This window comes from Gadus chalcogrammus, chromosome 8 (genome assembly GCF_026213295.1).
Source record: "Gadus chalcogrammus isolate NIFS_2021 chromosome 8, NIFS_Gcha_1.0, whole genome shotgun sequence".
NCBI classification, from domain to species: domain Eukaryota; kingdom Metazoa; phylum Chordata; class Actinopteri; order Gadiformes; family Gadidae; genus Gadus; species Gadus chalcogrammus.
The window spans coordinates 7,048,202-7,073,201 of record NC_079419.1 but is presented as its reverse complement, the minus strand read 5'-3'; the positions used below and the strand labels follow the sequence as shown (position 1 = coordinate 7,073,201).

Sequence of the window (25,000 nt, the reverse complement as noted above, 5' to 3'; positions counted from 1 at the left end):
ATAGGTCCAACAGAACAACCTTCTCGCCCATCACCAGTCTGGATGGAAGGCAGATCACTCAACAGAGACAATCATTCATGCACCATTTCCTGACACAACTATGCAGATGATACACAAATACATTTGCCTACCATGATGTAAAAAAGGCTAAGTGTGTACCTTGATGGCCATTAGCTTAAATCATACCAGGATGGCCGAGTGGTTAAGGCGTTGGACTTAAGATCCAATGGACGATAGTCCTCGTGGGTTCGAACCCCACTCCTGGTAGACTTTAACAATTGACTCTGGTTGAACAATATGTATTTACATCCTGATTATACCAGTTCTTGGGGCGATATCCTTATCTCTGTACAGCAAGTCAATAGGTTCTGGCATCTCCAACATGCAGATGACACACAACTATATTTCAAGCTTTGAAACTAAGGTGGTAAACAACATTCAATCAATATTGAGAAATCTTTTGTGTCCGCGGCTAATACGGCTTGGAACAGGGGAGTCAACTTGGATGACCAGCTGACCTTCATCGCCAACATTTCTGCGGCTAGTACGGAGAACCTGGGAGTGAGCTTAGATGACCAGCTGTTCTTCAAACCCAACATTTCTGCAGCTCGGACGGCGATGAACCTGGGGTCGACCCTGGATGACCAGCTGTCCTCCACTGCCAAAACCTCTGTGACTACCCACTCCTGCACAATGATGCTCGACAAAATCAGGAGGATAAAACCGTTCCTCACCCAGAAGGCCATGCAGGTCTTGGTCCAGGCTCTTATAATCTCACTTCCAGACTTACATCACTTATTATTCTTCAACTATTTCTTCTTTAAATATTGAGACAATTTGTCAATTAAAACAGTAGGATGGCCGAGTGGTTAAGGTGTTGGGCTTGAGATCCATTGGACGGTAGTCCTTGTAGGCTCGAACCCTGCTCCTGGTTTACATTTACCTTTTATCTTTGTGTTAAGATGTCAGACTGGACAATTTCTAAATTGACATAGGTCCAACCGAACAACCTTTTCGCCCATCACCAGTCTGGATGGAAGGCAGATCACTCAACAGAGACATTCATTCATACACCCTTTTCCTGACACAGCTATGCAGATGATACACAAATGAATTTTCCTACCATAATGTAAAAAAGGCTAAATGTGTACCTTGATGGCCATCAGTTAATTCCTTACCAGGATGGCCGAGTGGTTAAGGCGTTAGACTTAAGATCCAATGGACGATAGTCCTCGTGGGTTCTAACCCCACTCCTGGTAGACTTTAACCATTGACTCTTGTTGAACAATATGTTGTTACATCCTGCTTATACCAGTTCTTGGGTCGATATCCTTATCTCTGTAGAACAAGTCATTAGGTTCTGGCATCTCCAACATGCAGATGACACACAACTATATTTCAAGCTTTGAAACTAAGGAGGAAATCAACACTCAATCAATATTGAGAAATCTTTGTTGTCTGCGGCTAATGCGGCTTGGAACCGGGGAGTGAGCTTAGATGACCAGCTTTTCTTCACAGCCAACATTTCTGCGGCTCGGACGGCGAGGAACCTGGGGTCGACCCTGGATGACCAGCCGTCCTCCACTGCCAAAACCTCTGTGACTACCCACTCCTGCACAATGATGCTCCACAACATCAGGAGGATACAACCGTTCCTCACCCCGAAGGCCATGTTCTTCTTAGAATATTGAGACAACAGGTTAACCAAAGGACCAGGATGGACGAGTGGTTAAGGCGTTGGACTTAAGATCCAATGGACGATAGTCCTCGTGGGTTCGAACCCCACTCCTGGTATACAATTTCCGTTTATCTTTGTGTTAAGATGTCAGACTGGACAATTTCTAAATTGACATAGGTCCAACAGAACAACCTTCTCGCCCATCACCAGTCTGGATGGAAGGCAGATCACTCAACAGAGACAATCATTCATGCACCTTTTCCTGACACAACTATGCAGATGATACACAAATTAATTTTCCTACCATGATGTAAAAAAGGCTGAATGTGAACCTTGATGGCCATCATCTTATTTCATACCAGTTTTCATACCAGAGTGGTTAAGGCGTTGGACTTAAGATCTAATGGACGATAGTCATCGTAGTTCGAACCGCACTCCTGGTAGACTTTAACCATTGACTCTGGTTGAACAATATGTAGTTACATCCTGCTTATACCAGTTCTTGGGTCGATATCCTTATCTCTGTACAACAAGTCATTAGGTTCTGGCATCTCCAACATGCAGATGACACACAACTATATTTCAAGCTTTGTACCTAAGGTGGTAAACAACACTCAATCAATATTGAGAAATCTTTTGTGTCCGCGGCTAATACGGCTTGGAACAGGGGAGTCAACTTGGATGACCAGCTGACCTTCATCGCCAACATTTCTGCGGCTAGTACGGAGAACCTGGGAGTGAGCTTAGATGACCAGCTGTTCTTCACAGCCAACATTTCTGCAGCTCGGACGGCGATGAACCTGGGGTCGACCCTGGATGACCAGCTGTCCTCCACTGCCAAAACCTCTGTGACTACCCACTCCTGCACAATGATGCTCGACAAAATCAGGAGGATAAAACCGTTCCTCACCCAGAAGGCCATGCAGGTCTTGGTCCAGGCTCTTATAATCTCACTTCCAGACTTACATCACTTATTATTCTTCAACTATTTCTTCTTTAAATAATGAGACAATTTGTCAATTAAAACACCTGGATGGCCGAGTGGTTAAGGTGTTGTACTTAAGGTGTTGTGCTTAAGTTCCAATGGACGTTAGTCCTCGTGGGCTCGAACCCACTCCTGGAATACATTTACCTATTATCTTTGTGTTAAGATGTCAGACTGGACAATTTCTAAATTGACATAGGTCCAACCGAACAACCTTTTCGCCCATCACCAGTCAGGATGGAAGGCAGATCACTCAACAGAGACAATCATTCATACACCCTTTTCCTGACACAGCTATGCAGATGATACACAAATAAATGTGCCTACCATGATGTAGAAAAGGCTAATTGTGTACCTTGATGGCCTTTAGTTCATTCCATACCAGGATGGCCGAGTGGTTAAGGCGAAGGACTTAAGATCCAATGGACGATAGTCCTCGTGGGTTCGAACCCCACTCCCTGATAGACTTGAACCATTGACACTGGTTGAACAATATGTAGTTACATCCTGCTAAACGCAGTTCTTGGTCGATATCCTTATCCCTGTACAACAAGTCATTAGGTTCTGGCATCTCCAACATACAGATGACACACAACTATATTTCAAGCTTTGAAACTAAGCTGGAAAACAACACTCAATCAATATTGAGAAATCTTTGGTGTCTGCGGTTAATACTGCTTGGAACCTGGGAGTGAGCTTAGATGACCAGCTGTTCTTCACAGCCAACATTTCTGCGGCTCGGATGGCCAGGAACCTGGGGTCGACCCTGGATGACCAGCTGTCCTCCACTCCCAAAACCTCTGTGACTACCCACCTGTGCACAATGATGCTCAACAAAATCAGGAGGATGCAACCGTTTCTCACCCAGGAGGCCATGTTCTTCTTACAATATTGAGACAACTTACACAGGACCAGGATGGCCGAGTAGTTAAGGCGTTGGACTTAAGATCCAATGGACGCTAGTCCTCGTGGGTTTGAACCCCACTCCTGGTATACAATTAACTTTTATCTTTGTGTTAAGATGTCAGACTGGACAATTTCTAAATTGACATAGGTCCAACAGAACAACCTTCTCGCCCATCACCAGTCTGGATGGAAGGCAGATCACTCAACAGAGACAATCATTCATGCACCTTTTCCTGACACAACTATGCAGATGATACACAAATAAATGTGCCTACCATGATGTAAAAAAGGCTAATTGTGTACCTTGATGGCCTTCAGCTTATTCCATACCAGGATGGCCGAGTGGTTAAGGCGTTGGACTTAAGATCCAATGGACGTTAGTCCTCGTGGGTTCGAACCCCACTCCTGGTAGACTTGAACCATTGACTCTGGTTGAACAATATGTAGTTACATCCTGATTATACCAGTTCTTGGGTCGATTTCCTTATCTCTGTAGAACAAGTCATTAGGTTCTGGCATCTCCAACATGCAGATGACACACAACTATATTTCAAGCTTTGAAACTAAGGTGGTAAACAACATTCAATCAATATTGAGAAATCTTTGGTGTCCGCGGCTAATACGGCTTGGAACAGGGGAGTCAACTTGGATGACCAGCTGACCTTCATCGCCAACATTTCTGCGGCTAGTACGGAGAACCTGGGAGTGAGCTTAGATGACCAGCTGTTCTTCAAAGCCAACATTTCTGCAGCTTGGACGGCGATGAACCTGGGGTCGACCCTGGATGACCAGCTGTCCTCCACTGCCAAAACCTCTGTGACTACCCACTCCTGCACAATGATGCTCGACAAAATCAGGAGGATAAAACCGTTCCTCACCCAGAAGGCCATGCAGGTCTTGGTCCAGGCTCTTATAATCTCACTTCCAGACTTACATCACTTATTATTCTTCAACTATTTCTTCTTTCAATATTGAGACAATTGGTCAATTAAAACACCTGGATGGACGAGTGGTTAAGGTGTTGTACTTAAGGTGTTGTGCTTAAGTTCCAATGGACGTTAGTCCTTGTGGGCTCGAACCCACTCCTGGAATAAATTTACATATTATCTTTGTGTTAAGATGTCAGACTGGACAATTTCTAAATTGACATAGGTCCAACCGAACAACCTTTTCGCCCATCACCAGTCTGGATGGAAGGCAGATCACTCAACAGAGACAATCATTCATACACCCTTTTCCTGACACAGCTATGCAGATGATACACAAATAAATGTGCCTACCATGATGTAAAAAAGGCTAATTGTGTACCTTGATGGCCTTCAGCTTATTCCATACCAGGATGGCCGAGTGGTTAAGGCGTTGGACTTAAGATCCAATGGACGATAGTCCTCGTGGGTTCGAACCCCACTCCTGGTAGACTTGAACTATTGACACTGGTTGAACAATATGTAGTTACATCCTGCTTATACCAGTTCTTGGGTCGATATCCTTATCCCTGTACAACAAGTCATTAGGTTCTGGCATCTCCAACATACAGATGACACACAACTATATTTCAAGCTTTGAAACTAAGGTGGAAAACAACACTCAATCAATATTCAGAAATCTTTGGTGTCTGCGGTTAATACTGCTTGGAACCTGGGAGTGAGCTTAGATGACCAGCTGTTCTTCACAGCCACCATTTCTGCGGCTCGGACGGCGAGGAACCTGGGGTCGACCCTGGATGACCAGCTGTCCTCCACTGCCAAAACCTCTGTGACTACCCACTCCTGCACAATGATGCTCCACAAATTCAGGAGGATACAACAGTTCCTCACCCAGAAGGCAACGTTCTTCTTTCAATATTGAGACAACATATCAAACAAACGACCAGGATGGCCGAGTGGTTAAGGCGTTGGACTCCAATGGACTGTAGTCCTCGTGGGTTCGAACCCCACTCCTGGTATACCAGTACCATTTATCTTTGTGTTAAGATGTCAGACTGGACAATTTCTAAATTGACATAGGTCCAACAGAACAACCTTCTCGCCCATCACCAGTCTGGATGGAAGGCAGAGGCTCTTATAATCTCACGTCTAGATGACAGTGATTCCCTTATGTCTTGTCTGCATGTTTGTGCCGTTCGACCTCTGCAGCTCATCTGGAATGCAGCTGCACTGTCTACTGGTGGCTGCTGAAATCAGATTCAAGTCCCGTCAACTTGCCAACGATGATATGAATAATACCAAACGTGTCCCTTGATGGCTGTACTACTGTGTCAAAACCAGGGAGGGTGAGTGGTTAAGGCGTTGGTTGTAAGTTCTGATGGACAGCTGTCTTCGTGGGTTTGAACCACACTCCTGGTAGTCAATTATGTTTGTGTTGCAACTCGTACTGAACGATATTATGTAGGTTGACATCCACAATACAAGTCTGACTGCATTTATAAGGTAACCTTGAAGTAAACTGCATCTGAACCATATAGTCTCACTAAAATTCCAAAGGTTCTGACGATCATTCACAGAGATTTTCCTACCACAGCTATGAAGATGACACCCAACTCTGTGTTTTTCAAGGTTGAAGACCAAGGGGTAAATCAACCATTGATGAGCTCTCCATTAATATTGAGAACACTGTGGTCACTGTGGTGTCTGCGGCTTGGACGGCGAGGAACCTGGGAGTGACCCTGGATGACCAGCTGTCCTTCACTGCCAAAACCTCTGTCACTACCCATTCCTGCACAATGATGCTCCACAAAATCAGGAGGACCTCACCCAGAAGGCCATGCAGGTCTTGGTTCAGGCTCTTATAATCTCACTTCTAGACTTATTATGCTTCAACTATTTCTTCTTTCAATATTGAGACAATTGGTCTAACAAACCACCAGGATGGCCGAGTGGTTAAGGCGTTGGACTTAAGATCCAATGGACGACAGTCCACGTGGGTTCGAACCCCACTCCTGGTAGTATTTCATATTCCAATTAAAATGTTGCTCCGGGAAGAGTAACTCAGTGAAGCATGCGTCTCCTTGGGTTAAAACCCTAAAACAAATGCAAATAAAAAACAAACAAATCAACTTTGGAAACAATTAAATTGGGTGGTGTTGCAACTCCAACAGCATTATATAGAACAATAACTTACAGATGCATGCTGTCTATTTATCATCATGAAAAATCGAACTCATTAATATCAGAAGTCCATAATCAGGAGGGCAAATTATGAATGATGAGATATCAGCAAGGAGTTTATCAGTAGGGTAATAATCCAGCGTCATTATGCTTCAAATTTTAATGTGGTAAATTAGGATGAATTACAACCAGGATGGTTGTGTGGCTAGGGAGTTGGAATTAGAATCCAATGGATGTATAACCTTATGTGGGTTCGAACCCCACTCCTGGTATTATTTAACTATTCCGATCAAAGATCTCAGTGAATTATTTACCATGAATGCATCATTGTGGGTTAAACACAACTCCTGGTATACATTACCCTACCCAAACAAATGCAAATCAACTTTGCCAGCAATTCAACCATGTTGTGTTGCAACTCCAATAGCTGTATATAGTACAGTAACATACAAATGCATTCTGTGACATCCTACTTGTTATCATGAAAAATCGAACTCATTGATAATAAGATCAAGTATCAGCATGGAGCTGATCAGTAGGCTATTAATCCAGCATCAACCCAATTTAAGTAGTAGAGTTGAAAATCATGATAATACCTGAGGATGTCTCAAAGTTATGCTTCAACTTTTATTATGAAGAAAATTTAAATGAAATACAACCAGGAAGGCCAAGTGGTTAAGGCGTTGGACTTAAGATCCAATGGTCAAGTGTCCTTGTGCGTTCAAACCCAACCCCTGGTAGACTTTCACCTCCATATCTTCGTGCCAGACTGGACAGTTTCTTAATTTACATAGGTCCATCAGAACAACCCTCTCCCTCGCATTTCCTAACACATCTATGACACAAACTAAGTAGCCTACCATAATGTGAATATTCATTATATGTCCCTTGATGAGATCCGTTTGTACCACCAGGATGGCCGAGTGGTTAAGGCGTTGGACTTAAGATCCAATGGACATTTGTCCTCGTGGGTTCGAACCCCACTCCTGGTAAACTTATAACTTCATATATTTGTGTTTAAACTATATATATGTTGGTTCAAATTGCTGTAATACTGAGTTTGTAAATGACATATGCGATCAAGTTGTATTAACCATGTATTCTTACTGCTGGTTCCCTATGGCTTCTGTTCGGGGGTCCATCCCTTGTCACTGTACACCAAGTCACTAGGTTCTGGCATTCATTCCCACAACTATGTCGACACACAACTCTGTATTTTTCAATGTTTGTAACCTAGGTGGCAGTGCAAATCAACCATTGACAAACTCTCCATCAATATTGAGAACAATGTGGTGTCTGCAGCTGGGGCGGCTAGAAACCTGGGAGTGAGCCTGGATGACCCTTCACTGCCAACATCTCTGTGACTACCCACTCCTGCGAGTGATGCTTCACAAAACAGGAGGATACAACTGTTCCTCACCCAGAAAACCAAGCAAGTCTGCAGCTCATCCCCAATGCAGCAACCTGGCTAGGTCTTCAACCTACCCAAGCTCTCCAACACTCCTCCGTACCTTGCTCTGTCTACCTGTGGCTTCTCAAATACAATTCAAGTCACTAGATGGTGCCTACCATGATGTGAAAAATCTAAATGTGTCCCTTGATGGCTGTGACAATATGTCACTACCAGGATGGCCGAGTGGTTAAGGCGTTGGACTTAAGATCAAATGGACATCGGACCTCGTGGGTTCAAACCCCACTCCTGGTAGTTGTTGTCTATACAATTATATTTATTAGTTGAGTTTCCGGATAATACGATGTGCCATAAATGCATCACTGCTCAAAATGGATACGCATATAATCAAGACCAATCCAATTGACCACTTAACACTGGTTGATTTCCTAACAATATTCTCACAATACCAATCACTTACAATAAGACATGTTTAGTTAATGAAAAGAAATGACTGATTTAAGAAAGATGAACTTTGTTCACGGAGGGGCTATTCACAAACGAGGACTTACCTTTGTATCCGAGCACGGCCACCGCTATGGTGAGCAGGGCACACAGCACGTAGAGCAGGGCTATAGCTGCTCTCAACGCCCAGTGATTCTTACACTTGGTGCACTCTGTACCCTCTTGGATTCCTGCAAGACAAGAAGATAGCTTTGGGTCAGGAATAAGAAACACAAAGGCAGGCAGGCGAAAGCATTTATTCCACAGGATGACGACACTGAGATGTAAAGGGGACAAGCAGGATGTATGGGGAATTCACATACTTTGTGGCTGAACTCTGACCATGATTGAAAAAGAGACGGCTGTGGTTGAGTGTCAATCGAAAACATTTACTCTTGTGAAAAAGGGGAAACAGGAGACTTTGTAGGAAACCTAAGATGAGACTTTGTATGAAACCTAAGATGTTTTGATCCAGCTACATTTTGGTACAGCACATATTTTGGCCATACGGCAGCAAGAGAAACAAAGAAACCGAAACAACAACGAGGAAAAGGAGTACCAAAATTGCAACATTCACAGTCATTCTCATGTTGTTATTTAACATTAACCTCAGTTGATGCATTACTAAACGCAGTATGATGTATAACTAAACATTGTGGTTGCTAAAAGATAAAGTCAGGGGGTTTGTTGGAACTTGGTGAAAGCTGACCTAGTGCCCTTTGGCTACCCCATTGGGGAGGACATAATAAGCGTACAAATCCCTGAATTATAAAACTCTGAAAGCATTCTTCATAGACCACACAGGAAGCTGATGATTGCAATTTTGCAGTCTGCTTTTAAGGGTTGAAAAACACTTATCCAAATGATCAGAAATGGTCTTGAAATGTTGGCAACACAGTAATCATTCTCTAGACTTTCCTCAGATTTGGGTGTCAAAGGCTGTGGAAAAAAAGAACACAGCCATGGGTACGGCTGATGAAATGATTAAGAGAAACCTTTCTTCCATATGTGTGCACACAGAGAGTACTTCTCTGTAAGTCTCTGTAAACAATTACAATTAAAAAGAACGTTTGCAAAATCTGCAAAAGCTGCAAACAGACAGCCAGAAATGTATTTGCTGTTTGTCCAACGTAGATAAACATCTCTATACACTGCTACTTAATACAGATATGTCTGATCCACTATACATGCGTACTGAATATATAACCTTTAGCCACATTTTTTTCTGTATATATCTGTGAATATTATAACAATGTTTCACTCTTGGTTGAGGTTTGTTAAGAGTTTATTTTCAGAAGCAAACAGGATGTTGATGTGCTTGATAATTTCCTGAGAGAAACAGCCCTGCTGCATTACACTAGCAGACAGAATACAGTCTAGGACTCAACTGACTTATCTTTAAAAGGCTGTAGCAAACAATAGGAATTGGCTCGGATTCACAAAAGGGTCTTGGGAACTGACATATTCATCACATCAGTTTTTTTCCTTCGAACACTTAAAAAAAGATTGTAAGAATGGAATAATACTTCTTCTTAAGAAAATAGTTCCAAGAAATTCTTAAGAAAATGAAAGGCTCTAAGGAAAATATATCGCAACCTTCAAATTTCTGGAAACTCAAATCTGGCCCCTGGTTGGCTGGCTGTAGCAAGCTGATTTTGTTCAGCTATCCGGCCTCAAGGTAGTGTTGTTGCCCTGCCGGGGCTGCATCTGCCAGCCACAGGCGTCTTGGCTCCATCCCTCCATGTCAAGGGGTGGGCTGGACCATTGTGGGAGAGGATTGCCCTCTTGGCCTTGGACCCACACATCTGTGAAAACACTGTGGCCTGAGCAGCACAGCGGGGCCCAGACGAGGCCCTCCTGCTAGACATGGAAGTGTGTGCTGAAGGCTCCGGCCTGAGTGTGAGCCCAGGTGGGGGTATAAGACGGTGAGGGACCCCCATGGCCCCGCCTGGCAGGCCGTCCTGAGGAGGACCAGCGTGTAAACAAGGCGAGCTCCGAGCACTTCAAGGCAATTTAAAGTCAACAGCGTAAGTGGGAGAACACTTTGGACTGAGGAAAGCATTAGTGTTAGTTAACAGATGGGGGGGGGGGGGGGGGGGGGCTGGAGCTTCGAAGAAACACAACGACCAACTCACTGCTTGGACCTTTCAACCTTCTCAGCACAACACATCTTCGGACGACTTGAACCCATGCACAGAAAAGCAGAGGCAGCGATCACCCGAGGAACGTATTTCAACCGTTCCTTTGCGCCGTGTGAAAGGTAGCGCATAACTAAAGATGATTAAGCACCTGCACATCTGCTAAAACTTGAACACACCATTTTATTCTAACTTGAGCAACAACCTCCGACATCCACAAGTAGTCAGCCGGGGCTACAGAATGGCATCATTTTCAACATGCCATACATGTTGAAGATCCCCCAGCACTCTCCACCTCATCGCTCGCTGTCTTTGCGTCGTCATGCGTTGAGTAAATTAAGACGAGGGGGGAATGCTTGTCCCCGCGTGTGCGTAAAGAGCACCCCAGTGTGAGCATACACTTCCGACACGTATATGGTGTACCATTAAACAAACCCAAAACACACCGCTGCTCGACTGAGCTCTGCGGTGATGATGAGGGACTGGGGGGTGATACGACGCAGGGGGGGGGTGGTGTTGGTGGGCGGGGGGGGCTGAGCTAGTCCTGGCCCTGAGCCTGTAAAACAAGACCAGGGGGGTCCCAATCAAGGGGCTGGGATACTCACGGATTAGTGCAAACTCAAACCTTATTAGAGGTTTGCAGGTATGTTGGGCGGCTGTTCTTTGGATTTCTTTTCACAGTTAACAGTTTGTACAGGCTTTGTGCTTAAAGTAATGACAGCCAGACCTAGACCAAATAATGGTGTGAATTATTTCCAGAGTAGAAAAAGAAAGTTCAACACTGATACTGAATAAGCACTCATATGTTAAGGCCACACTTCCAAAGTCTACATAGGATTCGAGAGAGCTCACTTTGGTGCATGTCACAGCTGTATTTCAGTTTGGCTTGGTGAGTGAGTCAAAGCATAAATTCCTCCTCCCGGTTTTCTCTCCGTTTCCCTCCCTCGCTCCGTGTACCTGCAGCGGGACTTGCGGCCATGCTTAGTCTCACAGCGAGTCGGGTGGCAGTGGAAATTTCCAAAGCAACACAAAGAGAGTCTGTGCACACCGGGGACTTCTGTGTGCGAGTGAGGAAAACCATTGCATGGACTGTTAATGCTACAGTATATACAGTAAAAGTAACAAGGATACCACAGGAGTAACCCTGACATCAAGCTCGGCCTTGTGTGAAAACGCACGGGATGCAACGCTAAGAAAGGAGCGTTGTTCGATGTCCCTTTTTTTATTCTTGAGTTTTATTCTTACCAAAGATGACTCAATGGTTTGAGCAAACACTACCCTAGACTCTGGCACCTTTGGCTCTTTATTTCCTGGTCTAGCGTTCTGGTGGAAATATATTTAGTTCCACACACCAAAAGAATTACACCCGCACACCGGTGAAGCAACACACGTTTTCAGAATAATATGCATGAGGAGAGACCCAGCATGAAATAAAACTATATATATATAGAAACAGTTTTATAACAAATATTGAAAAGTAACAACCGAATCGAAAGTAATCAATCAAATATTTACCACAGCTAATTAGAGGGGTTGGTTGTATGAGGAGCTCTATACAACCTATATAATAAGATTGTGCTTTCATTTTGGATGAAAAAAATCCCAAAAAAAAATCTCAACCCCTCCACTCCATTCGTTTTATGACACAACTCGAGCGCACAGGTTGACAACAAGATCGAGGCCGCCCCACTGAGAAGGCCATACTGCTCGGCTAAAAAAAGAAAAGAAGGACAGCAAAGGGAAAGAAAGAAACAGTTTCCCCTGAGGTCATCATGAAGTCCTCCTAATAAGTACCCTGGAATAAACAGTTTCAACCGGAATGTTAACTAGTAAACACTCTTCAACAGGGGGGTAGGTGGGGTGTACTCACGCCTGAGACAAATTACCTCCTCCGTTTGCTGAGCAAGCCCGGCATACCAGAGCCTCTATCTCCACTGCTCTTCTCTTTTTTTGCTCTCCATCTCTCTGAAACAGGTTTATGACACTTCAAATTGGCCCTGGGCCCTCTGGCTGCATCTGTTTCTTGTTAGGCTGGAGCCCGAATGAAAGGACGCATGAGAAGAACGCTGGATGCACATGGCCGTTCGTGCCATGGTGTTCAAAAGGCAAATAAGATGGCGATGTCGAGAATGGCCATTAGCAGCAGTATAATACCATGGGCGTCTTTGTGGGACGCTTCCTCTCCATAGTGTCCGTAAAAAAGGGAGTTGTGGTCAAATAAGTGGATGCATTCATGCTGAGGTAAGGGAAAAATAACATACAACGCAAATATGAGGACTGCTATATAGGCACCATACTTGGGAAGTATTGCCCGACTCTTCAAGGGCAGATCTCTCCAGCTTTCTGTCATCTCTTTGTATTCAACAACGTTAGTTAGACGGAAGGAAGAGTTTACATCTTCTACAAGGGCTATGCATCTCTAGAAATAGCAACGGATCGTGCATGTTTTATGCAACATTGCAATTGTCGTACACATGTTGCATTTGCATCATGAAAAACCTCTGTTTTCAACACTTGTTTTTTGTATATTTAACTGTATATTAAATTGTATTCAATACACGTTTTGTGGATATGATGTTTGCTCATGTATGTTTGTTGATATGTGATGGCAACAATGTTCAATAACTACATGTACATATCTTACAGCAAACCAGTTGTCTTTTGCTGCTATACAATGAACAATTGGGATAAAGTTCCCTCGAGGGCCAAGGCCTTTCTCTTTTCAGAAACAGTTATAACTTTTGATTTGTTTTCAAATGACATTCCCAAGTGAAGTGAACTGGGACATGCTGGGATTTCACAAATATTCATTCATATTTTTAGACAATCAGCGATGGCTACGCGTGCCATGAAGTGTGCCTTTCTTTGATTGGGGATGAGTCAGCCTCATCAGCCTTTCCGGCTAGTGCTGTTCCAACGTTGCACACATCTGCATTCCAAATGTGTTTGTTTTCACAATGGCGTACACCTGCTTGTTCCGCCTGCTGCCAACTTTATAAGTGAAAACGGAGACACAAGGTCTTAAGACTAGTTCACGAGAGGATACGAATTGTGAATCAAAAGACCTTTGCGAATTCAACAACAACGTGGTTCGGATTGTGCTTTTACACCTTGACGACACAAATGAAAAAACGGATCTATGACAATGGATTGGACATTATGTTCTAGTGGTTGTTGAAGCCTTGTGGCACACTTTCTATTGACTGTTTCAACCGGAGGTGAAGTGATCTGAGAAGGGATCAACACAGAGGGTTGAAAATAGGCAGAAAGTAAAAAATGGACGTCTATTATAGAAATGCCTCCGATCCAACGCGTGTCGGGATGGTTGGCGCCGTTCCCGGTCCCTGCATGTGTGTTCGCTTAGGTTGGGGGAAAGGATGTGACAAACAGCTCAATAATCCTGCGATGAAGAGGGAAAGCACGCAAAGTGTGCCGTGTAAACAAAGCAAAAGCCACTGTAATGGGGAAGGTATTGGTTGCGCTATCAAAACAGCCTTTATTTTGTCCCAGTCAGCAGGTTCCGTTCTGGGGCTGACATGCAGACTCACTTTGAGTGGGTCTCGCAAAAAAAACCTGCTGAGGGTTTGTGAGGTTTCCGCGTTGAATAGCTTTGATGAACTCCTGCTGCCTCAGGTTATAGAAGAAACAAGCCAAAGCGAGCAAATATAAAAAGATAGAAAAGCATGATTGTAGATGAAGGTAGTAAAACAACGACAGCGGCTCCACAGCGATTTGGCAGGCAGAATGGGGTCTTTACTGGCACTTCATTTTCTTTCTGTTTTTTGATTGAGATTTGTTTTTCCCAGGCCCGACTTGGCTGTAAAATGTGCAACTCAAGTAGCACCAGCATGTGCATTATTAAGGAGGTATTTTCCCTTTGATAAACAAGTCACATGACTCTCTCCGTCTCTCATGCACACGCACACACGTACAGCCAATATGTTGTAAAATAAATTACACTTGAGTAAGCTGCATAATCAAAACACGATGATCGCCATGATCAAGTGTAATGCTCTGTAATGACAATACAGTTAAACTAAAAGCTGTATGAATGTTGTTTTTGCTTTAACTAAGCTTTTAAGTCCTTCAGTCTGAGAATGCATCAGTGATGAAATTCAGCCAAAGCTGCCTGACCCTCTTAACCTCAGAATCCCTTCAACACCATAAACAAGTTGAATTGTTCACAACATAAAGTACTCGTTATCTCACTTTGGTTTGGCACTGCCAACCTCTTACCCCACTTTAGACCCCAGGGAACTTATCTCCCCCTCGAAAGGCTCACATGCACTCAATGCCTTCAACAAGTTTTATAGGGCTTCCTAACGTACCGGCATGACCCCGTGAACCCTCCTACTCGCGTTACACCCAAGGTATGTTACAATGAGGTCATTTCAAGTAAAACACAAAACCCCTGCAAAACTCCAGCCAGAAGTGGGGTACGGAAAGCCGAGGGGCTTGTTCTGCTGATACGTACAGAGCTGGAAGATCTGAGGAAGGACTTAGTGAAAGTTCACCACGGCCTTACACACCTTCGTCATCTTCGTCGCACACAGACGTTTTCTTGCCATTCCTCCTGAAATAAAACAAACAAGTAGACGTAGTACTCAACCCTCGACCCAACTTCCACCACAACAGCATGAACCACGTCAACACACAAAGAGCTGTGGTACCGCGTCGCTTTCTAATATCTTAATCAAACGAGCATGGAGACCCCGAACCACAGCGAAGACCAAGAACTGCAGCACAAGTGTTGACGTCCCTGCAGAGGTACGTAGTCTCTTTACATATGTCTTCCTTTGCTCCAAGCACCATCTGTTCTGCTTGGTTTTAGTGTGGTCTGGCCTTCTGGGTGGCAGTCAAGATCTTCCCTGAAGCAACAACATCCCCACCGCCATGCTCCTTCACAAATTACTGGAACTGCTGATGTGAGATCTCGCAAGAATCATGGTTTACTGGACGATATGTCCCTGCGCGTTATCGAGCTGCTTTCAGCCGGGCAGAGCCAATGAAATCCAGTCTGTGTGGAGCTGGATGCCATGACAACTACCTGCTCAAAAATCCCCATTTGGATGGAGACTTTAAGATAGGCCGATAGACGTTGGAAGAGTTTTAGCCTAAAGTCAAACTTCTATTGCTTTATTAAAACGAGAATTATCTCCACAGAAAAATGTTGACTGAAACCATTCTTTGCTAAATCCTATGGAACTGGTTCAAGTAGTGATAGAGAGCTCCCTTTCCAGCAGATGGGAATGCGCAAACAAATGGCCAGACATGCACTTTACGGTCACTTGAAGTGCAAAGTCAATGGAAAAAAAGATCATTGTGGCCAACAACTTTTGCTAGACTTTGTCTTATGCAGCCCTTTTCACTATATCCCCTCAAATGTTAATAGGGGGACATAAGCAAAGATAATATCAGATCAAACTCCGGTTGGGAGCCAGTATAATCACAGCCAAAGATGCATCTAGCCGGAGCTGAAATGAAGGGGAGGAAGCATGCAACAAAGTCAAATCGACATCGCTCTCTTTTGCCTACTTCTGTCTCCTTTCCAAGGAGAGAAAACACAGACGTTGACTTTGGACGTCCCCCGACCCAAAAGACTTGAGCTTCAAAGCTGAAGCACAAGCAGCATGGCCTCATCAAGTTTGTCCTATAATAGGAATTTTGAAAATGGAAAATTCACAGTCACACAGTGTCTACACTGTGCATTGTCTACTAGCGGTGCAGTCGGTCTCTTGCTGTCCTTGCGGATGAACGTAGGCGGCCATTATGGTCACGGGCCAACAGGTCTCTTAAGACGCCACACGATGTCGGTTTGGTGTCGGCTGGGAGATGGCGAAACTCACACAGTCATAACAAACTCCTGATTGACAGGGGGGCTGATTCAAGCCGCAAGGCGGTCTGTCTTTCAGAGCCGCATCCAGCTGCAGCTTCACACAGGGAACAGGGACACAACCGCTTTTTATTTTTTACATAAAGATAATGTTGTCTGATGCAACTTGAAAAGCGCATTAGCAAGAAAAACAACAACATCTGTTTTGAACACTTATATATTAATAACGTTGAACAAGTCAAAACACTGCTAGGCACCAAGAAAACCTCTTAAACATATCTCAGCTTAACCTGTCTCTCACCGCGTTTGCACTTTGACCGCTATTGCCGACATTATGTCAAAGGGTTAAATAAAGATTATCCCTTAAAAAGAGCAGGGGTTCATTATGATGACCTGTGCCTGACCTTTCATGACCCCTAGTCAGGGCCATCCCCCTAACCTCATTCAGCAAGAACCCTCGCAGTGGGCCTCATGTTAGCCCCCCCAACACCACCAATGGGTCTCGTGATTTGTGTTCTCATCCAGGCCTGTCTTCCTGTCCGTGGTCAAGTCTGGAATAAACCAGTAATCACCTCACCGACCACATCGCTCACATGCCTCCTCCAGCGATAGAGTTGATAAAATGTTTTTTCTCAACAAAGTAAAGAAGTTAAGTGTTGTTCCATTATTGTTTCATAAAACTGCTACCAACCTCCACAACCCCCGCAAACATAAATTAAAACCACTTGCTGCTTTGCCCACAATAACCGGCCCAAGAATGTTGAAGCACCTTGGCTGAAAGTAACGCTGTCGCTAAACGTTTTCCCAACGCATCCGGGGAACACGTGAACAAGAAGAAGAGGGAGGGGATGATATGCAAGCCAAGGGTAAAAGCTCTCAGGCCAATGAAGTAATGGAATGAATACACTCAGAGATGTACCCCTCACATTTCTAAACATCTATGATCGACGTACGACGGCCCCCCCCTCCTACTCCCACCCCCAACCCGGCCCCACCACTTACTATAAGGCTCAGTCGGAGACCAGCTCACTGGAGAGAGATGTATTATACAACTCTGGCGTCATGGCGCAGATAGCTTATGTAACTGGTTAAGGGCCCTTGAGTGACTGGTCATTTTAGAAATGGGTTGAAACAGCACATGCTGGACATGATGACCGTCTTACCTTGCATGCAGAGTACATTTACTTCTCCCCTCTCCCCCATTCCCCACACACCCGCCCATCCACCCAGAACACACACACATACACAGACTCATTTGAGATTGTATTTTTAGGGGCTATTTCTCAACTTTTTAGAAGTGTGCCCACCACACATCCCAAAATACCGTCTCCTTTGGTTCTGCTGAAGCAGCATTGATTCCCACAAGGAACCCAAGACCCACCCAGCCCGGCCTTCCCCTAAAGTACAATCACAATTGCTGCACCTAACCCTGAGTCTCACAATACAATACAAGTTGCCTTAGGTTCTTTATCACTGTCTCTCACTCTGTTCATCTATCTTTGTTTCTATGGCGTAGGTCCAAAGAGCAGCACGTCTTTGCCTAGGTAAATGTTCTTCATCAGCCACAGAGAAGCGGGACTGCATCCTTCCATGTCTGGCTGTTTTCTCTGCGGTATAATAGATGTCCTATGACCTCCAGATCTTTGAACCGTACAGTCTCCAGCCTCATCTATCTGTGCCTTCTCTTCCAACTCTACGGGGGGAAGTTAGCAGGCCATTCACCACTCTGTTGACGCTAGGCAATGGCGCATATCCCAACTTCGCCGACGGGATGGAACCGTGGCCTCAGACGATGGCTCAGATGATAGGGGCCCAATGCTACTGCTGCTACTTCGAGCAACAGAGGAGAAACTTCGAAGAACAACTGACCTAAATGAATCTAATTTTGTACCTCTACAACCATTGAAAGGTGCTGCATTCTCTCAAAGAAGAAACCTTGTTTTGTGCATCTAGAACCATTTGTACATCTAGAACCATGTCTTTTTTTTACCTCAAAGAGACAACCTTGATTTGCACATCAAGAACCATTTAAAGGTCCGGTATTTTCTCAAAGAAAAAAACGTGTTTTGTACGCATAGAACCCTTGAAGGGGCTCTATTCTCTACATGGAGAAACCTTGTTTTGTACCTCTAGAACCGTTTAAAGGTGCTCTATTCTCTACAAGAAGAAACCTTGTTAAGTCCATACCTTTCACCAAATGAAATGGATCTGATTGGTCCTCAATACCATCTGACATTTAAAGCATTTCTGACTTGTTGAGGAGCCTGGTGTCAGCAGTAAAGACACAGTCACAGTGCATGCCCACCACCACTATGAGAAAATCCTCAGGCCAGTTTCCGCCTACCTCCTCCCCCACCTTCTCCACTCTGTTCTGTTCTAACCCCAAACGCCCTGGCAAAGCCACCCAGTTGGCGACAGAGGAGGAATGTGGCTCCACTGAACAGCTCCCAGTTCGAGATGTGAGGCTGCCCATCGTTACCACTTACCCCAGAGCAGGTCACAGAGGTGTTGGCCCCGCCTGTAAAGGGTTTAACACATGTGTAGTAAAGTGATCCTGGCCACGCTCAACATGAAGCAGCCAAGCTGTAGCACTTACTGATATGACTGCTGTGCACAATCATGGGATGAGAACTCAACACTTCTGGAAACCTCAGCGAACAACACCGTGAGAGCCAAGTTCCCCCCCCCCCCCCCCCCACCGCCCCCCTCTCTGTTGTAACATAAGCCGCCCTTTTGGGACACATTATATATATGTATGTTTAGAAAGTGGACACTAAAGCACGACTACAAGGAAGCTATGCATGTGGGTTGGTATGCTTTTCTTAACCCAAGCATAACAAAGAGAAAAAAATGGAGAATATTCAACTACTCGTTGGGGAATTTTAAAGAAAACGACCTTTGCTGAAAGCTCTGTTCTGACGTTTGGTTTTAGGAGGTTGAATGCTAATGGTCAGCGTACAATAATAAGCGGAGGTTGATATGTGCTGGATGTTGCTCCACTGGTCAGGAACACCCAGGAAGCTGCGGCGTTCCTCTCTCTGCCTCCGCTCCACCGGCGTTTTATTACCGCGGAATAACATGGGAAGCAGCGTCCAATATAAATAGTCCTAAAGAGCGGTTTTCGTGGAAGCGAGGACGACTTGTAAGGTGTTTATCAGTGCATGAGAGTCCGAGGGAAAGGTCCGTCAAAAATGTAGAATAATCATGCACTATTAGAAGAGTACTTTTGGAATGTGCTTATCAGCAGAGAAAGCCACTTTGTCGGACCCCCTAAACATGCAGCCCAGTACTCACCAAACCTCTTGTAGCCAAAGGAATGGACCTCCTCGTCATCAGCAAAGTCGTCTACAGGAAGGGAAAAAACACAAAGACAGTTCAGAAACGTCAAGAAAAACGATGAGTGTGGCGATTTCAAATAAGTGAATTCAATAGACCACCTTAAAATTGCTGAATAATAACAATAACAGCAATCATTTACAAAGAGTGCAGTCCTGACCATAAATCGCTTGGGAATGTCATCTTATCAACTCGACGGTAAGAAGGTCGATATAGGTCATTGCAGTCAACACCATCTTGTGTGCAACCATAAAACCCCAGAACACCAAATCCAAGGTCTATGTCCCTCTCTGGCTGTCCCTTTCGCCCCATCTCCTGTTCCTTTGAACGTCTCTCTCTCTGGGGTTCCCTTTCCCACCAGTCCTTTCATGTGGCCAGCGTACTCGTGGGAATGTACGCCCGGGAACATTGTCGTCGTCAGTCCTGGCCAGTACAAATAAAGAAACGCCATATGCCCCCGGAGAAAAAAGTGTGAGACAGACCAAGAGATGTAGAGTGATGAGAGAGAAAAACCACCTCATTACAGGAAAAATTTGGATATGTGCCCTACGCATATACACACCCAAAGGGAGACAAAAACCTAAAGGAGGGTACTAGATGACTTTGTCACACATGTAATTGCCAAGGCAGTTGGTAGTAAAGAGTTTTTGGCTCAGGCAGCTGGTTATCTCATTGGCCCCTCTTGTTGCCTTTGTTGACAATGTATCACAGTGAAATGTATTGAAGCCAAATTATTTCCTATTTCTCAAGGATGCTATTAGCCTTTGACTCAAGGCTGTTGACTCAATTCCGCATAAACATTGTATTACACGACGTCGCAACATCAATGATACACTGAGCACTCTCAGAACAGGTCCAGCTATTTGGGGGTGGAAATCTAGGTCACCGTGTTGAGTTGTGCCATCGTAGTTGCGCGACCACTGTTTGCCATCGCAAACAGTATCTTAACGAAGGCCTGGGAGACACAAATAAATGGATGGGAACAGAGTTTGAGTTGAATCCCACAATGGGTTCTGAGGACATCTTGCGGCCTGATCGAAGACCAGAACCGTGAGGCACTAGGTGCTGGGCAGGACCAGCAGTGGTGAAGATGGCTACAGGCACCTATAGCAAACACATCCCACTGGGAATGATCCAAGAAGATGCCGTACACGCTGTGTAACCTCGGCAGGAACCTCGTTCCCAGAACCCTCTCATCCAACAACAGAGCACCTGGAGCGGAATGCTTCGAGGTGTGTGTATTGACAGAAGAGAAGGCGGGACATCCGGGCGTGCGTGCGTGATATCGGTTTCAGTCACGTGGGTTTAGCAGCCAGAGGCGAGAGAGAGGTACGGATTTGTGATAGAGGGCTATCCATTTCCGTTACATATTTTGGATACTTAAAGTTTCCCCTATTTATTCTCCTTGTCTTTGTTGTTCTTCCAGTCATGTCCTTATTCTTCTCGCTCCATGGACCGTTATCTGACACATCTTATATGCATAGATTTACATTTACGCATTTGTTGTTTCCACTGTCCATGACTATAGGAGAAAATCATTGTTTGTCTATTCTTGTCTATTTTCCGTTTTGGAAAACATCTTGAAGTTTCCCATGACAGGCCCAACACAACCTTTTAATTATAGTAACTACACACAGTGAGGTCCTGGGTTTTGATGATGTTTATCAAATGTGGTTGGTATTCTAAGCGGGTGACCTGTGCTTACATTTCCAGTCTGCTTGGCTTTGCCTTAATACCCCACGCTGTTCCTCCTCAGAACCAGACATTTTCTAATATCCTTCCTTTAAGTACATAAAGTCATGGAGCACTTGACCCACTTCTATGGTTGGAGGAACACGAATACTTTTCTTGCACAAACAGTAAGATTATCTATCGAGTCGAACTTGACAACAACAAAAATGGCTGGGTGGCCCTCCTATCCTACAATCAAGGGGAGTACTGAATGAATGATGATGTCAAGTCTGCCAATCCTCCTCCATTTCGATTGATTGTTTTGTTGGAAAACAAAAATAACTTAAATGAATAGCTGCTCTATAACAATACACTAATAAGAGATATTAGGGAGAAAAAACATATTTCTCTCTAATGCCGAGTAGTGAAGTATTCATTTGCAACTTTTAGAGAGAAATCCTTCCAATGCAATCTTCAAATCATAGTAAGTCGATCAATATTTCCCCAGAAAGCTGATCTATTCAGGACTTAATAAACTCTGCACTGGAAGCTCATTTGTTCTGGTATGACCACGCCGCTGGCAGTAAACAGACCCACAGGAAGCAATTACTTTAAAACCCTCCATCTCCAAAAGACCCAAGCCCCCAATGACACACACCCAAGAGCAAACAAACATGTGATCCACATTGGCAGTGAGGACACTTTGTTTTCCCCCCCTCGACGCAGACCCTCAGACTACAGACTATTTGTGACCAGTAACATCTGGCTTTGAGACACGCGAAGAATGCAGTTCCGTGTCTAAAAACAGCCCCGTCTCCTTTCATAATACCTAACTCTGTTCCAATCAATGAAAAGTCAGGAGTCGTTTGGTTACAAAATAGTAGATGGGCGATCTCTGTACAGCTGTTGAGAGTTTGTTCAAGATCATCTGTTTACCTGAGAAACATTCACACGGCTTACAAAATAGAGTCTGTTTGGCGTGCATTCGTGCAGCTGCAACAAACTTTCCTTCGTTGCTCAGATCAACATGTGGTGGGCTTATTGTCCTGACTCAGAGTCATAGATAGAGGTTTTTGAGGTTTCAAAATAAACAATAACCCAACGGATCACAGTCGGTTTTAGCGTGAGGTGAATCAGAGGACAAAGAAGACTGTGGAAGGCAGTTACAAGGGCCCTAGAAGATGAAAACACACACAAACAACACAAACAACAACCCCTGACATGAGTGGTTCCAGCCTGTGCTGTACATCAGGAAACAACAGCACATATATTTAAACTGCTGGATGTGAGGAGGAAGCTGTGCATATTTCTCTCGCCATCACGAATTCTGAGCAGTAGGAAAAAGGGTTATTATTGTCAAACGCTAGTTTAGAAGCCTTCCCAGAACCACAAAAGTGTTTATTATTTTTGATGTATTATTGAATTAGATAGGCCTAAAATTCACAGAAATAGGCAATATCTTTATTTGCAGAATATTTCCCTTTTAAAACAGACTTATTCAGTTATTTTCCATGGTTAGGAATTGCACTTTCTGACACTATTTTCCCTGACATTAGATTCAAATAACCTCAGTTACAGCCCTGTAACAAAAAGTTCCAATCATGGACCGTTGAATTTGTCTCTCCAATAGCACTACTTGTGATTTTACAACAGTTTTATTTATAGATTTTAAAAACATTTTTTCGTTGTCTGTGCTATATTTTAAACAATCCCGTCGTTTAATTCAAAAGATACACGTTTAGTCGGGGTTTGAAGTGCTGCCGCGGCCAGATGCAAAACAAACCCCAGAGCCAGTCCCCTGCAGGAGCGCCTGATGGGGTCCAGATGTGGCAGGGAAGTTGTAGCCTACACATTCCTCGTGTTCGGCCGGAGAATGCTCCATAGTAGCACATAAGTGCAGAACTCAAGAAAATAAAACGAAGAATACACACCAATCATAAGTTATTCCTCACTAGTTTGCCGTTTGAACTCAACACATGATAGGTCGGGTACAAAACGTTTTTGAATGACCTACCTTTCATTGTGCTTCACAGAAGGTCGAGGACTTGATGTCTGGAGTTACATCCACTGCACTGCAATGTGCTTTTCGTTTAGCACATAGTTTTAACGCCTCTGGTTCTGTTGATAACCCTTTTATCCGCAGGGATGGAGGTTTCCGATAGCTTGCAAAGGTTTCAGCACTACCTCCGCAGCTTTTGTGTTGCAGAAGTTTCTGCCGCAACAGGTAGCCACAAGGTTGCACTTTTGAAGCCGGGGGAGGACTTAGAATAATGTTCAAAGTTAAAATGATTGGTTAGGAAATTTGAGATTGCAAATAAAAGGTGTGCCCCTTTTCTCCAAGCAAAATGTCTTGCAAAGTGCTGATGTCAGGGTTTGTCTGCAACAGTGGTACCAGCAGTTGTAACCAGAGCCCATTCCATAGACCCCGTCCTCACCAATAGAAGGGGGGGGGGGAGTCTCGTGCCCGTATGGCTGGCCGAGAACACGTGCTCTGTACATCGGTGTGTGTGTGTGTGTGTGTGTGTGTGTGTGTGTGTGGCTTCATTTAAATGGGTGTACAATAATCAGATATAAGGTCATTATTGACAGCTGTCCCTCAACTTCAGGGAAATCAAATCTCCCTCGCCAAAGAGTCACAATTATGAAACGTACATGGTTTTCAATGTTTAACGCAACTAACATAATTCAATACAAATACATATTGAGAAGATTGATATGCCTGATCATTCATTGTCAGTTTTCAATCTACAATGAAAGAATTCCAACAGAAACATTGTCAGATGTTGCAAATCCAAACATCGGCCTTAACAACCACCAATTGGTTATACTGTTTCCTAAAATAGCCTTGTTGTTATATGACAGGTTTCAATCGACATCCATCCTGTGGCAATTAGTCGGCTTTATTCAGAAAATGGTTCTTCCCTTGTATACATTTCCCTTGACCCACCGTGGAGCGAGGCATTGCACTAAAGCACACAAAAAACAAAGACATCACAACTATTGGCTGACTGACAATAACAACACATTAATCATGCGGAGGTCCGTAATATAAAACAGCAGCCAGGGGTACATAATAACCATGGGATGGAAGGCAGAGGTTCTGGTCCTCAGAGGGGTTGAGATTGAGGCTCCATGGTTCTGTACATTCTGCAGGCCCTGTAAAGGTAGTTACATGGCTGTTGCCAGCATCTTACGCATGTATAGTATCCACTCCCCTGTTAAAAAGGTTGACTTATGGGCCCATCTCTACGCGATCGGCCCCAGGCTCTCATCACCCCCCTGGGATGACTGCTATGGGTCGGCCATTGTCTTATCAGAACCAGGTGTGTTGAGGTGGGTAGAACAACAGAGGCAGCAGCAGCAACAGCAGTGACACTGACTGTCTTCAGCCAAACACACACACGCACGCACGCACGCACGCACGCACACACACACACACACACACACACACA

At 44.4% G+C, this 25,000-nt stretch overlaps 1 protein-coding gene and 9 non-coding genes across 10 annotated transcripts in view; 9 read left to right on the top strand and 1 right to left on the bottom strand.

The window, feature by feature from the left end:
- The window catches only part of LOC130387475 (collectin-12-like), a 42,084-nt gene extending 18,120 nt beyond the window's left edge, over positions 1-23,964 (bottom strand). Inside the window, exons 1-3 of the mRNA XM_056596575.1 lie at positions 23,563-23,964; positions 19,836-19,886; positions 8,639-8,761 (exon numbers count right to left, since the gene is read on the bottom strand). Of these exons, the coding sequence (XP_056452550.1) occupies positions 8,639-8,761; positions 19,836-19,886; positions 23,563-23,569 (181 nt within the window). The 5' untranslated portion in view covers positions 23,570-23,964. The remainder of the gene's footprint in view (positions 1-8,638; positions 8,762-19,835; positions 19,887-23,562) is intronic.
- On the top strand, positions 185-267 carry trnal-uaa (transfer RNA leucine (anticodon UAA)). The gene has a single exon. It is a non-coding gene; the product is annotated as a tRNA-Leu (tRNA).
- On the top strand, positions 1,177-1,259 carry trnal-uaa (transfer RNA leucine (anticodon UAA)). Its single transcript has one exon. It is a non-coding gene; the product is annotated as a tRNA-Leu (tRNA).
- Positions 1,712-1,794, top strand: trnal-uaa (transfer RNA leucine (anticodon UAA)). Its single transcript has one exon. It is a non-coding gene; the product is annotated as a tRNA-Leu (tRNA).
- trnal-uaa (transfer RNA leucine (anticodon UAA)) lies at positions 3,574-3,656 on the top strand. Its single transcript has one exon. It is a non-coding gene; the product is annotated as a tRNA-Leu (tRNA).
- On the top strand, positions 3,898-3,980 carry trnal-uaa (transfer RNA leucine (anticodon UAA)). The gene has a single exon. It is a non-coding gene; the product is annotated as a tRNA-Leu (tRNA).
- On the top strand, positions 4,903-4,985 carry trnal-uaa (transfer RNA leucine (anticodon UAA)). Its single transcript has one exon. It is a non-coding gene; the product is annotated as a tRNA-Leu (tRNA).
- On the top strand, positions 6,431-6,513 carry trnal-uaa (transfer RNA leucine (anticodon UAA)). The gene has a single exon. It is a non-coding gene; the product is annotated as a tRNA-Leu (tRNA).
- Positions 7,586-7,668, top strand: trnal-uaa (transfer RNA leucine (anticodon UAA)). Its single transcript has one exon. It is a non-coding gene; the product is annotated as a tRNA-Leu (tRNA).
- On the top strand, positions 8,299-8,381 carry trnal-uaa (transfer RNA leucine (anticodon UAA)). Its single transcript has one exon. It is a non-coding gene; the product is annotated as a tRNA-Leu (tRNA).
- Positions 23,965-25,000: the final 1,036 nt, after the last annotated feature.